Consider the following 13,946-nt stretch of genomic DNA (forward strand, 5'->3'; position numbering starts at 1 on the left):
TATGTTTACAAATTACATTGATTTACCTTCAGTCATTTACTGAAGTATTTATAAGTATCTTCAAATGCACACCTTTTTTGCATAATTGCCTATGTACATTGCTGCTTGGAAATAATCATATGAAAGACTTGAGGGCAACAGGGGGCTGAAGTGTGTGCAATATAAACTTGTTGCCATGTGAATTTGTGTTAATGTGCTGATGTTTTCTTTCAGGAAGGATAATTGGTTAGAAAGATTATTCTATAGCTGTCAAAGACTAGATAAGAGAGATCAGCCAACCATCCCTCGTAATCTGTTGAAGACTGATGCTGTTCTTTGGCAATGGGCTGTTTGGGAAGCAGCTCAGTTTACTGTTCTTTCGAAGTTACGAACTCCTCTGGGTAGAGCCCAAGATACATTTCAAACAATTGAAGGTAATGTAAAATATATAGTTTATTTTCATGGGATTTTTTTTTTGTAAGGTTGAGCAGCTAAGAACTTTGTGTCCAAGGCAAGAAGTGCAGTGGCTTTGTTTTTCAGTGATTATAGATTTTTAGCATGTTTTTGACATCAAGAAATGTAATTGCAGAAGAGCAGTTGCATAATTATTGTTAACTTTTGAGAGATTTTGAGAGATCATTGCTATCCCTTGACACACTTAAATAAAGTACTTCTGGTAACTATTTTTTTTCCATGTTTTGGTAAAATGCTTAGGTATTATTAGGAGTCTTGCAGCCCATACGTTAAACCCTGACCAAGATGTTAGCCAGTGGACTACTGCAGACAACGATGAAGGACACAGTAGCAACCAGCTTAGGCTTGTTCTCCTTCTACAGTATCTGGAGAACTTGGAAAAATTGATGTACAATGCTTATGAAGGATGTGCCAATGCCCTTACCTCTCCACCCAAGGTTTGTCTGTCTTATGGTGCTGATGTTACTTGAAAGTCTATTGAATGAACAGTGTTTTCAAGGTTGTTCAGGTCTTGACTGTGGAAGTTCAGAAAAACTTAAACAAAGTTGGAGACTCTAATTTGTCTTGCTTTGACTTTGGCTTATTCCTAGAGAAACGTGAAAACAGGACTTATTTCTGGAGTACCAGCTTGTATAGTGGTATAAAATCAAGTGTGTAGTAAGTCTGATTTGTAGTAGTCACTTATTTGTAGATTGTCAGCAGTCCTGTTATAAAGTAATACAATTATTTGAGGCTTTAAATTGCTTTTTGAGGAGTACAGTAATTATTTATAAACAACATACCCTTTTGTGTAGTTCTAACTGCGAAGTGCTCTTCACTGTTGAAATAAGCTGTTTAATTAGCAGACTTTGGTAGTAATGTACAGTTTATAGTCAGTTTACTTCAAGATTTTTAGCTTGCAAGTATGCCTGGCCAGTTGTGGGCTATGCATGATTTCAAACCATCTTCATTAATAAAACGGAAGATGCAGAATTTTACCTTTTTCATCATCTCTCAATTGAAAACTCAACTACCTGTCCTGACTGATTGTTGTAAGTATTTAAGTACTTAATGTAACTGTTTTGATTCATGCAGAATGGTGTTGTAAAACTTACCTTTTCTGTCTTTAAAGGTTATCAGGACATTCTTTTATACTAATCGTCAGACATGCCAAGATTGGCTCACGCGGATTAGACTTTCCATCATGAGAGTTGGGTTGCTGGCTGGCCAGCCTGCTGTGACAGTCAGGCATGGCTTTGATTTACTCACAGAAATGAAAACTAACAATAGTATTTCTCAGGTAATCTCTTCTCAAGCTCTGTAGGCTATTGCAAAAATATTTCCACATCATTCTAAAAGAACTAAGCTAAGGCAATCAGTAGTTATTAAACCAAGTGGTAAAAGACTGCATTGTACAGACATGCTTCTGTATTGACAGACTTTTGTGGTTAAGTGATACTGTATGTTGGAGGTTAGGATGTACTGTATATATGTGGTCAAATACTATAAGGAAATGAATGCTGTAGGTTGTTCACAGTTGGAATTGAGCAATTCTTCTTAAGTGGAAGATTCTGCTTAAACCTTATGAAACTGCTATTATATTAGTGTGGCCTTCCTGAGCTTGTGGCAGTGTAATGTCTCTGCTTACCTGTGGGTATGGGCAGGGGGGATGTATCGTGAGGGTATCCTTCCTCTGTAAGCAGCTAGCAGGTAAGCATGGGGTGAGATCAGTAGATAAAATGGTTAAGCCTTCTTAAAAAGGCTGAATAGTTTCTTCAGTACATGACTTGATTTGCTTAAATATTTTAACAAAGGAGGTTTGATAGATTTGCTTACTGCCTCTTTATGAATTCTCATACTTACATAGATATAGGCCATCACATAGTGATTGCTAACTGCTGACATTTAGGCTATGGATTCACAGCTTATCCTCTTCCCTTAGCTCCCCTGCTTTTCCAAAAGCAGTGTAATGGATGAATATGCAAAGCACTTCACTTGTACATGCGTATAATAAAATACTATTTTACTATTTCCAAGTATTTAACCGTGTATATAGCTTTTATTTTATGTGAGACTTCTCTAATAAAGCTTTCGGTTTGGTTTTAGGGAAATGAATTGGAGGTGACAATTACAATGCTAGTAGAAGCATTATGTGAGCTTCACTGTCCTGAAGCTATTCAGGGTATCGCTGTCTGGTCTTCTGCTGTACTTGGGAAGAGTCTTGCCTGGATCAATTCTGTAGCTCTCCAAGCAGAAGGGCGGTAAGTTTTCTCAGATAACTGAATGTTACAAACTTGGACACTTTTTCCTTCTTATGCATAGTTCTGCTTCTGAATCTTTTAAATTGTGGTGTGAATCAAGGCTGTTGATGTAACTTCCATGTCCAAGTCATTGTGTCTTTCAGAGATACCCAATGCATTCAGTGTTTTTAGGTACTTTAACTTTTAACTAAATTACCAGGAATTTAATATAAATGGTGTTTCTAAGCTGTTTTTTCTTGGTTTTTCATACCCAGCAATATTATTTTCATATTGTATTTAATTTTCCATTGCAAAATATTATTAATTTAAATATTTTCTAATGAAGTTTCTGACCAATGGTGTGATTTGGTTACCTGCTATAGTTTGCAAAGAGAGGGACTCCCAAGGGAGATGTTTTGCAGTTTTAGTTCAGTTTTGAAAATGTAGCTTCTACGTCTATTGAAGTAGAATCTTTGGCTGCAGGTACAAATAAGTGAGTCAGTGTTCCAGGTGGGATATGCCTTCCTTTTGGTGTTTTCAGCTCCTTAAAGGAACACATCCTTGGTTCTGTATGAAATGAAAAAGGGACATCTGTCATTATTTACCTGCAATGTAAGATTACCACAACAAAACAAAAAAATGAGGTTTTGCATTTACAACTCTCTACCATTTTTTTTAGATTACTTAAAATAACGTGCAGCTTTGTAACGTGAGAAGTTTCTCAGAAATGTGAAGTTTAAGGTGTGAATTGTTGCCCTAGACTCAGTTTTACAATCCTCTCTTAAATGATACATAGTTAATCAGTATTCAGGTTTACTCATTCACTTAAAAAGTGTGACAGTCAAATAAAAAACTTAATTGTCTCCTTTAATCTGTACTTGGTTTGAAATTGGCATTAAAACCTGAATGGAAAAGTTTTTGTACTGTGCTATAACCTGGAAATTCAGATGGCAAACATGTATTCTACGTTATCCTTTTCTTTTGCTGAAGGTGACATGAACTTTTTGAGTATTGTGCTAAAGAAATGTTTAAAATATATTCTATTTACCAAAAAAGAAAACTGGTTCTGTAAAATGCTGACTAAAATATTCAACCATTTAAGGTTTGAAAAAGCAACTGCAGAGTATCAGGAGCACCTGTGCTCCATGACAGGAGTGGATTGCTGCATAACAGGCTTTGACAAAACTGTTCTGAAGTTGGCCAATTCAAACAGTGTGAATAATGCCAGCCCAAAGCATTCCTTGAATGGTCAGTATTTATTGTTTTCTTTTTAGAAGAAATACAATATTGTTACTGTATGTACATAAAATTGGAATGTTCGTTGATATAGCCGTGGTAGTGATGGTGTCTAATTCTTAAATCTGAACATCTATTTCTGTTTGCAGTTAAACTGAACTGGTAATGCCGTTGAAACCAGTAGTATGCATAGACGCTTTGCAGTATTGAGGTCTGGATGAGTGACATTAAAAATAATAGTAAAATACCTTGTAACTTACAAATTGAATTCTAAATTATTTTAGATCATGACTTAAGGCTTATTATTTATGATACAATTATATCGTAAATGCACTAGTTACAGTGTTTTAATTACTGAGACTTGGTTTCAGTATTCAGTTTTGTCTTTGAAAAGGGACGTTCTTTGTTCTTAATTCTAGTTACTCTGTTTATCTGTTTTGATGCTTCTTTACAGAAATGGACTAAATTCTTCCAAAACCTCCTTTGAAAAGGTTCTGTTTTTTTTTAAGTGAAAGAAGAATACTGTAAAGGTTATGTAACTACTCGATTATTTTTTTTTTAAATTACGTGGTTTTCTTGACAAAAGGCATAGAAATTACATTTGAGTAATAGAATTGCTATTTAAAAATATGTAAGCATAAATATATATTAAAGTATATGTACTTTTTTTTTTGCTGTTTCACAGGAGAAACTAGAAAAACTGTTCTGACTAAGCCAAGTGACTCTTCACCTGAAGTTATAAACTACTTGGGTAACAAAGCATGTGAATGTTACATTTCCATTGCTGACTGGTCTGCTGTTCAGGAGTGGCAGAATATGGTCCATGAATTGAAGAAAAGCAATAGTAATACCTCAATCAATCTGAAAGCAGATTTTAACTACATAAAGTAAGCATATAATGAATTTATTCAGCAGTGTCTTACAGTTCCGTATCTTAGAACTGAAATACTAAAGTTTTTATGGATTTTAGAAACCAGATGTTATTGAAATAGAGGCATGATAAGAAGAAAGTTGTGTTCAGAGAGGGAAAACTTGGCCATGTTATTTACTAGCCATACAGATAAATAAAGAGGTAACATAATTCTAAATAGTTACTATGACTTTCTGACTGCTGAGGTTTCTTAGTGTTCAAGAAAACCATCTTTTCATTGAAAGTAAAAGAAAATTTATTCTACTTCTGTTGGTAGAAGATGCATCCTTTTGCACAACTTAATAGTAAAAAATAAAATTGATCTCAGTGGTACAGTTCTTCAAAAATATTTTAATTCAGTAGTTGAATGTAAAAAGTATATTAAGGAGGTGGTCTTGGCTGCTTACATTTTTTTGGTTCCATTTTTTTAAATGGAACCTAGAATTGTTGTTTGTGCATTTATTTCCTAACCCTTGATATTTGTCTTGAAAATTCTTCGTGGTGTTGAAATACTCCCTCAATGTTTAAGGGTCCTTTCTGTTTCATTTGACAACTTCATTACTTTCTATCCCTATACTATTGTGGTGAAGATTGTAAAATCCTCTTGGCTGAAACTTGTTGACTTGAAAATAAAAGCGTAGAAGGAAGCTTCAAAATAAAATCTTGCAGGTCTGAAAAGGTGACTACTTTTGTCAGAGAAAGGGTGATCCTTTTTCTTACTGCAGTAACTCAGTATTGTGCATTTAATCCATTAGGAAAGGGAGTGCTTGTCACAGATGTGAGAATGTGTCATTTTCTGAACGTTCGTGGTTTTGTAAACTAAACCCACTGTAATGATAAACATCGCAAGTACTTGCTGTAATGATGCAGAGGTCTGGTTGTTTTGACGGGCTTGAGTTAATTTTCATCCAGGTAATTACTGGAAGTAAAGATACTAAATCATCAGAAAAATCCTGTAAAGAGCTCCTGAGGATGCGGAGCACGTTGACTCCTCCACTCCTGAGCAGGCTGATAAGCGACTCTGTGTAGTAATGACAATCAAAGTTATTCAGCAGAAGGGGGAGTTTTCACATGCTGAATACTTTTGGTTTTTTCTGATGCAGATACTTAGATAATTCTCCTTCAGTGGATAGTAACAAGAATATTGAACCTTTTGAATCTTCTGTATTTCAGAGTCGTCAAGCCTGTTAACCTTTTAGTCCCTTTTTTTGTGTAGTTCTGTAAAAATCTGTAATGCCCAAATTATTTCCATTATTTCCTAATGTGGAATAATGAGGGAAAAATTAAAATTGCTGCTTCAGGCCATTAAACAATATAAATTTGGATGATCCACAACCTGCATGATATTCCAGTATTTCTGGTATTTTGGTTTTGTGTAAACTGAAGTGATGAAACCATCACCTCATGAAATTCTGCCCGCAAACTTATTTTCCTGTGCAGGGGAAAGAGTTTTGGGGTTTTCTTGATTTGACTTTGGAAAGAGTTTAAAACCAAATTTTTTCTTCCTGGCTGTGGTGGTAGAGTATTATATATAGTGTGATGATAAAAGCTTCACAGCCGGGGAGGTGTGGGTTTTTTTCCTTTCACTTTGATACTGAATTTGCCCAGTTGGTGCAGTACTATTGTCTTTTACTGATCTATATGAAAGTTGGTATTTTTGCTTAGGATTAATCATTAGTGCTCTGTAGGATTTTGAGTTAGGCTTGAGTCTTTCTTTTTAGCTATATAAGACACTTAGCAACTGGAATGAAGTAAGAAATGTGAAAATAAAACTATAAACATTGAATTGCAGATCTCTGAGCAGCTTTGAGTCTGGACAACTTACTGAATGCACTGAACAACTAGAATTATTACCAGGAGAAAATATCAACCTACTTGCAGGGGGATCCAAAGAAAAAATAGGTATACACACCTAAGTTAACATTACTTCAAATACAAAAGTAAATATTTCTTCATGTGTCTGTCTCTATAAATGAGAGACTGAACTTCTGAATGCAGTTTGCTGTGTTCAGTGGACTGACCGTAACGTTTATGAATTGAGCTTCAAAATGATTGGCAGTGGTCATTGTAACTGTTGATACAGGTGTATTTTCTGGAGTTAATGTGTTTGTTTATAAGTAATTTATCATCAATTTCAAATATGAATGCATATATATATAAAATATATATATATTAAAGAAGGTTTTTTTTCCAAACTTCCTTGCTTTCAAAAATGCATTCTCAGTGACACTTGATAAAAATTTGGCAGTTCTGGTTGGTTTCAATTGTTTAATCTCCATGTAGACATGAAGAAGCTCCTCCCTAATATGCTAAGTCCTGATCCAAGAGAACTTCAAAAAGCAGTTGAAGTACAGCTTTTGAGAAGTTCAGTATGTCTGGCGACAGCTGTAAACCACATAGAACAGGAGCAAAAGTGGCAGTCAATATCAGAGTAAGTTGAAATGTGCTTTGAATGAAAGAATGTAATATACTGTGAAAAGCTGTTCTATTTGTTAAACATACGTTTGTGAAAAGCCTACTCTGCTTTGTACTTCAGCACCTGTGGTAGTTTGCTACCAGTTTTAGCTGTTGTGAGTTATAAGCTTACTGAAGAAAGACAAGACTATGTTTAACTTGGAGATTATGTAGTTCTTTAAGTTGATAAGTACTGCTGCTTGTTGATTTAATTAAAGTATCATAGTGGCACTTCTGTGTGATATTGCAAGATCTTCTCATCTCTTTGAAGATGTTGAATTTGCTTTTTCTTCAGTAATTTTGAGACCACTGTTTATTCTTAAAGTCTAGCTGAAAAAAACGGCTGTTCTGATTCTTCATTTCAGAAACGTTATTAAGTACTTAAAGCAAACATCACGAATCGCTATTGGCCCTTTAAGACTTTCCACACTCACAGTGTCTCAGTCTTTACCAGTATTGAGCACTCTTCAGTTGTATTGTTCTTCTGCTTTGGAAAATACTGTATCCAACAGGCTGACATCAGAGGTAGGTCTGTGTTTAAAACCTAAATAGGAGTAACGTCTTTTTCCATGTCAGGTCATGAAGTTTTGCATATAGAACTTATATTAATCTTTTTAAGCATTCTTAATCATACTGTAAAAAGACCTGTTAGTTTTCTAGCTAAAGACACATAGTTTTCTAATGTGCCTTGACCCAGTTTTTTTTAAATATACTTCAATTTGACTTCTTTTTATAGTTATACTATCTCCTTCAGTTACACTTGTAGTATTTTTAAAGTTTTGTTGGTTGTTGCTTTTTAGAGAAGTGTTGCTGTTTCATCTCTAAATACTTTGTAGCACTTATTCCTACAACACGTGTAATTTACTTTAAAAGTAACTTTAAAATATTTATCAAAAAACAATCACTTCAGCAATTAAAAACTCCATGTCTAACTTCAAACAGTATGAGTGATCTAGTTCTAATTTCTAATCATGTTGTCCAGAAAACAGATCTACTTGATTTTAAGCTATTCTTAGTGTTGTCCTCTCAAAATCAAGCATGTCTTTCTAGAGTTGAATAAAATATTTGCATTTTATTAGTTAACGATAGAGTGGCTACTAATACAAATAAGCTCTGCACAAAAATGCTCATTGGTTTTAATAGATAAAAATACATTTTGATAAAGATGTGTCCTGACAACTGTGCAATTTCTATGCCTCTTTCAGGACTGTCTTATACCTCTCTTCAATGATGCTTTGAGGTCATGCAAACAACATGATGTAAGGCCATGGATGCATGCACTGAGGTACACAGTGTACCAGAATCAACTGATGGAAAAACTTAAAGGTATAAAAGCTCTCATTTTAGTGTTATGAAAAGTAAACTTAAATCTGCTGAAAGCAGCAGCTGTGTCTTTTTCTATTATTTTAGGTGGATTACTTTTAAAAAGCAGAGTTCTGGTTATTTGCGTGACTTGTTTATAACTGGGAGCCTCAATTACTACTGTAATGTAGACTGTTAAAAAGAACAAAAATTATTCCGAAATGCTTAGCAATTCTACATTTACTCCTCTGGTTACACTTTTACTTGCTCATCTCTTCATACTTTAAATACTTTCACTTCCGAACACTTCAGCACTATCAATAATGGGTCTTTAAAAACAGTCAGAAGGCATTTAAATATACAGTATGATAAAAGGCAATGGGAGAAAAATTGTATCGGGGACAAGTAGATTTCTTAGTTAAGAAGACTGCTTATTGTTAAAAAAATACATTTTTGCCCAACAGATAATCTGTGGAAATACTTTTTTTTGTTTTCGATGGGGTATATTAACGTTCAAGGCAGAAGTCATCCAAATTTGTGAAGGTGTTAGGAAGTATAAAAGGGCTGAGCAATTTTTTAACTGATGGCTATATATGGAATAGATTGGACAGAAACTATGTATATAATGTAGGTGCAATTATTGTTTGTTTAATATTTTTGTTTACAATGTCTTGGTTTCTTCTGCAGAACCAACAGTCCCTATTAAAAGCCATCTAATGGAGCTGGGCTTAACAGCAGCAAAATTTGCACGGAAGAGAGGAAATATTGCTCTAGCTACACGACTGCTTGCCCAGTGCAGTGAAGTTCAGCTAGGAAAAACCACCACTGCACAAGACTTAGTCCAGCACTTCAAAAAATTGTCTGCACCAGGTCAGATAGATGAAAAATGGGGTCCTGAACTTGATATTGAGAAAACAAAATTGTTATACACAGCAGGTGAGTATTTGCTAATTACATTGTAGATATTTGAGCTTCTTGTCCTTATAACCATGCTAATTCCCCTGACCTTGAAGAAATCGTAGAACAGTATCATTAGGAACTAATTTCATCCTATTAACTGTTGTCTTGGTCTGAAAGTGTTCTCTCAAGTCTTTTGTTACTTGTAATTTTTAACTTCAAAAGAGAATTTTCTCTGTAAAAATACATTGTTACCAGCCGTATCTGAATATGCTGAATTTCAGAAGTGTTTTGACTAAACACTTAACTGAAAATACGCTTTTCATGATATGCAGGTCAGTCAACACATGCCATGGAAATGCTGAGTTCTTGTGCCATATCCTTTTGCAAATCTGCCAAAGCTGAATATGCAGTTGCTAAATCTATTCTCACGCTGGCTAAATGGATTCAAGCAGAATGGAAAGAAATTTCAGGACAGTTGAAACAAGTATATAGAGCTCGACAGCAGCAGAATCACACTGGTCTGTCTACCCTGTCTAAAAACATATGTAATTTGATTGATCTCCCAGCTGTTAATACGCTAGAAGAGGAATATCCTAGGATTGAAAGTGAATCTACAGGTAGATTTGTTCTCACTCGTGCTTTGTTAAATTATTTACTAATGATTCCACTGAGGGATAGCATCATTTACACTGATAAACACTAAGTGCTCCATCACTCGTGTATTTGTTTTCCTAATACATGTATAACCACTGTGTGCTTTGTGCAATAGGTAGCTATACACAGTTAAAAACCCCAAACACCTTAAGATTGTTATTTCATATTTCTTTCACATTTTTCTGATTCAAGTGATGGTGGCTGGAGAAGAAACTGGAATGCATTTATTTTATGTTGAGGAGGTTATCAATTTTTGTTAAGTTTTTGTCTGCTTTCGGCTCCTGTGTTTGCTAAAGTTTGAATGAAATCTTTCAGATTAAGTGTTGTCAAGATTTATTTTTTAAGGCCTTGATAATTGTGAAAAGCTGTTACCTTAGATTAAAGATAACAAGAAAACCTATACTTAATTTGAACACTTCTGTTGCCCCAAAATGTACCCTCAATTCCCAGTTTTCAGCAGACTTTTCTTCAAATGTCAAGATAAAGTTATTTCTTTGCTTAGACATGGATTTCCTAAATAACTTAATTCCTGTCTTGCAGGGTCAGAATTATTTTAACATCTGTTAATGGATGTTGAGTGGTAGGTGCTTTGACTTGACAGTGAAGAAAATATATATATACACAAATAAACACACTGCCCTAGGTACTTCATAAAAGTCTGTTCCTGCATTATCTTGCTGTTTTGGAGATCATGAACTTCTTGCCTCAGTTCCATTCTTTCTGTGAAGGAGAAAGCAATTGTAGGGTATAGGCAGTGGTCGTTAGCAAATGAAAAACTGGTCTTTGTTTTGCAGTCTGTGTCAGAACTGAAAAGTAATTTCCTTTTTGAAAATTTTCCTCTTGGGTACTAACTTGACTGAAAAAAATACTACATACTTTACAATGTTATTCTCTATGCTAAAGAAATTAGACGTAGACTTTGCATCATAACATGTATTGCTCTTTTCTCCCATCACAGTAAATATTGGAGTTGGAGAACCTGACTTCATCTTGGGACAGCTGTATCACTTGTCTTCGGTACAGGCACCTGAAGTAGCCAAGTCTTGGGCAGCCCTGGCTAGCTGGGCTTATAGATGGGGCCGGAAAGTAGTCGATAATGCTAGGTAAATTCATCCTAATGTTTAAACTTACATGGCACAGTTAGTTTTCTTAAGATAAACCCTAGCTTTGTGTTTGGTTACTGTTCTTTGGGGTCTGAAGTTGCATGTGATCAGAGAACTGAATGTTCTCTTGATTATTGCCCTCTTTAAAAAGAAGTTTAATTCTGAGATAAGGATTAAGATTTCTTCCTTCAATAAACTTTATATGCACAGTCTTAATAAGTTCAGTAGCTCTGTGAGTACTAATATATTGGGGATCAGTAATTCATCAATTGTTACAGTCAGGGAGAAGGTGTTCGTCTTCTGCCCCGGGAAAAATCTGAGGTTCAGAACTTGCTTCCAGACAACATTGCAGAAGAAGATAAAGAGAAAATCTATGGGATTCTTGGGCAAGCAGTGTGTCGTCCAGCTGGGATTCAAGTAAGTGTAAATTTGCTTGTTTAAAAAATGTTTAACTTCAGTGTGAATGTTATTTTTCCTCTACTTGTGATTCTTGACTCTTGTAAATGTTTTCAAGTTTAAAATTCAGACAAGAGTCCTCTTAAGAAACAGTCTCCTAGCTAAGTGGTAACACGTCTGTGGACTACGGTAATATGATCAAGTATGTGCAGTTGCATCGGTTGCCTGGACAAAAACTGGATTAGGAACTAATATTGCTTGTAGAAATGGTTGGAGGACTTAAATCTGTTTTGTCTTTATTTGCATTTAGGATGAAGATATGACTCTACAAATCACTGAAAATGAAGACAATGAAGAAGATGATATGGTGGATGTTATATGGCGTCAGTTATTAACAAGTTGTCCCTGGCTTTCAGATCTTGATGAAAACGCAACAGAAGGGTTAATTAAAGTTTGGAGGAAAGTTGTAGACAGAATCTTCAGTCTCTATAAACTCTCCTGCAGTGCATACTTTACTTTCCTCAAACTCAATGCTGGTCAGGTTAGTGTTTGTGCTGATGAGGAAATTCAGTCAGAGACTTTTCTATATGGTATGAACTATACACTTAGCTTAGAGGAGTATTTCTTTCTTTCAAGGTTCCACTTGATGAAGATGATCCCAGGCTGCACTTAAGAAATACTTCTGAGCAAAGCACTGATGATGTTATTGTGATGGCAACCCTAAGACTGTTACGTTTGCTTGTGAAACATGCTGGAGAACTTAGACAGTATCTGGAGCATGGGCTAGAAACTACACCTACTGCTCCTTGGAGAGGTAAATATATGTTATCTAGTTATTAAAATGAATTTTGATGCATTTTCCCTAACACAGGCAGAAAGGTATCATTGTCCTTTCATAGCATTTTTATTTAAGCATGATGGAAAGAGGGCCTGGCTTTTACTAAATAATTTCATTAAAGGCATTTGTCTACCATGTATTCTAATCTTAAAATAGATAAGTGGCATAGATTCTGTTTCCCTCCCTCCTGTGCCTTAAGGCATTGAAAGGGGAAAGGAGATGTAGTTTGTCAAATATTACATTATATTACCACCTTAAAAAAACCACAAACAAGCAACTAGTTTTTTCTTAGCTACGGTTTGAAATGCAGTTCAGAGAAGGATGCGTGGGTATAGCCAGGTGTCTCAAATAGTTGTTTGTCACTACACTACTGGTCCAGGTTGCTCAGGGACTTTCCCATAAAAGGTTATTGAGTTAAAGCGTGGAGGGCAGCAGGAGAGGAGGCCAGCTATTTGTAAAACTCTACATTCTTTTGAAACATCCAGTTATGCTAACTTCAAGAGCTATTAATGTGAGTCCCCTTATTTTTGAAAAATTATGTGACAGATAAGTGTGCAAAACTCAATTCCTAGTGCTTGACTAAAGGATTCTGTATTTGAATAATAGAAGAAAATAAGCTACTATGTGGACGGTGCAAAGCAGTTATTTAAAAGAAGTTTTTATTGGGAAACTAGACATTTATGTTCCCTCAATGAAAAACCAGCGTGCTTTTAAAAATAAAAAAAAAATATGCATCATTTGAAATTAAATGAGTCAGCACATCTTCTTTTCCTGTTTATAAAGGTATTATACCTCAGCTTTTCTCCCGCCTGAATCACCCAGAAGTGTATGTTCGTCAGAGTATTTGCAACTTACTGTGTCGAGTGGCTCAAGATTCTCCTCATCTCATACTATATCCTGCAATAGTGGGTACCATTTCACTTAGCAGTGAATCCCAGACTTCAGGTATGGAGGGAAAAATAAATGTTCAAATACACTATAGCTAATATATCTTTATATACTCCGTAAAATGATAGGGGTGGTTTTTTTCAGTAACTGATAGTTTTTCTTAAGACTACTTTTTTATGGGACCTCACTGATACCTTTAATTTGATTTAGTTTTTTCAATTTTATCATTGTATATTTTGCCAGTGCTTAATGTAATATGGGGACCTGATGCTAAATGAAGTATTGAATGATGTATCTTTCAAGACCAGAACAGTGTAGATAATATTTTAAAATCTGTTTTTATTTTAGGAAACAAGCTGCCTTCTGCCATCCCTACTTTGCTAGGTAATATTCAAGGAGAAGAACTGTTGGGTGGTGAATGTGATGGAGGGAGCCCCCCAGCTTCTCAAGAAAGTAGTAAGGATGACACAAAAGTTGGATTAAATGAAGATCAAGCAATGATGCAAGATTGTTACAGCAAAATTGTGGAGAAACTCTCTGCTGCAAATCCAACAATGGTATTGCAGGTAAATAATGCAAATATATACGACTTG

General features: G+C 35.1%; 1 protein-coding gene across 2 annotated transcripts in view; it reads left to right on the forward strand.

Annotated features, from left to right (window-relative positions):
- Positions 1–13,946, forward strand: part of SMG1 (SMG1 nonsense mediated mRNA decay associated PI3K related kinase) — a 67,574-nt gene that overhangs the window by 32,720 nt on the left and 20,908 nt on the right. For both annotated transcript variants that reach the window (XM_080386647.1, XM_080386648.1), the window contains 18 exons: positions 214–413; positions 694–890; positions 1,565–1,732; positions 2,539–2,693; positions 3,775–3,920; positions 4,594–4,795; positions 6,611–6,720; positions 7,102–7,249; positions 7,638–7,797; positions 8,478–8,598; positions 9,262–9,510; positions 9,807–10,091; positions 11,087–11,231; positions 11,510–11,648; positions 11,938–12,168; positions 12,264–12,441; positions 13,249–13,410; positions 13,702–13,919. In XM_080386647.1, the coding sequence (XP_080242773.1) occupies positions 214–413; positions 694–890; positions 1,565–1,732; positions 2,539–2,693; positions 3,775–3,920; positions 4,594–4,795; positions 6,611–6,720; positions 7,102–7,249; positions 7,638–7,797; positions 8,478–8,598; positions 9,262–9,510; positions 9,807–10,091; positions 11,087–11,231; positions 11,510–11,648; positions 11,938–12,168; positions 12,264–12,441; positions 13,249–13,410; positions 13,702–13,919 (3,214 nt within the window). The remainder of the gene's footprint in view (positions 1–213; positions 414–693; positions 891–1,564; positions 1,733–2,538; positions 2,694–3,774; positions 3,921–4,593; positions 4,796–6,610; positions 6,721–7,101; positions 7,250–7,637; positions 7,798–8,477; positions 8,599–9,261; positions 9,511–9,806; positions 10,092–11,086; positions 11,232–11,509; positions 11,649–11,937; positions 12,169–12,263; positions 12,442–13,248; positions 13,411–13,701; positions 13,920–13,946) is intronic.

This window comes from Falco punctatus (assembly GCF_963210335.1).
Source record: "Falco punctatus genome assembly, chromosome: 4".
Lineage (NCBI taxonomy): Eukaryota > Metazoa > Chordata > Aves > Falconiformes > Falconidae > Falco > Falco punctatus.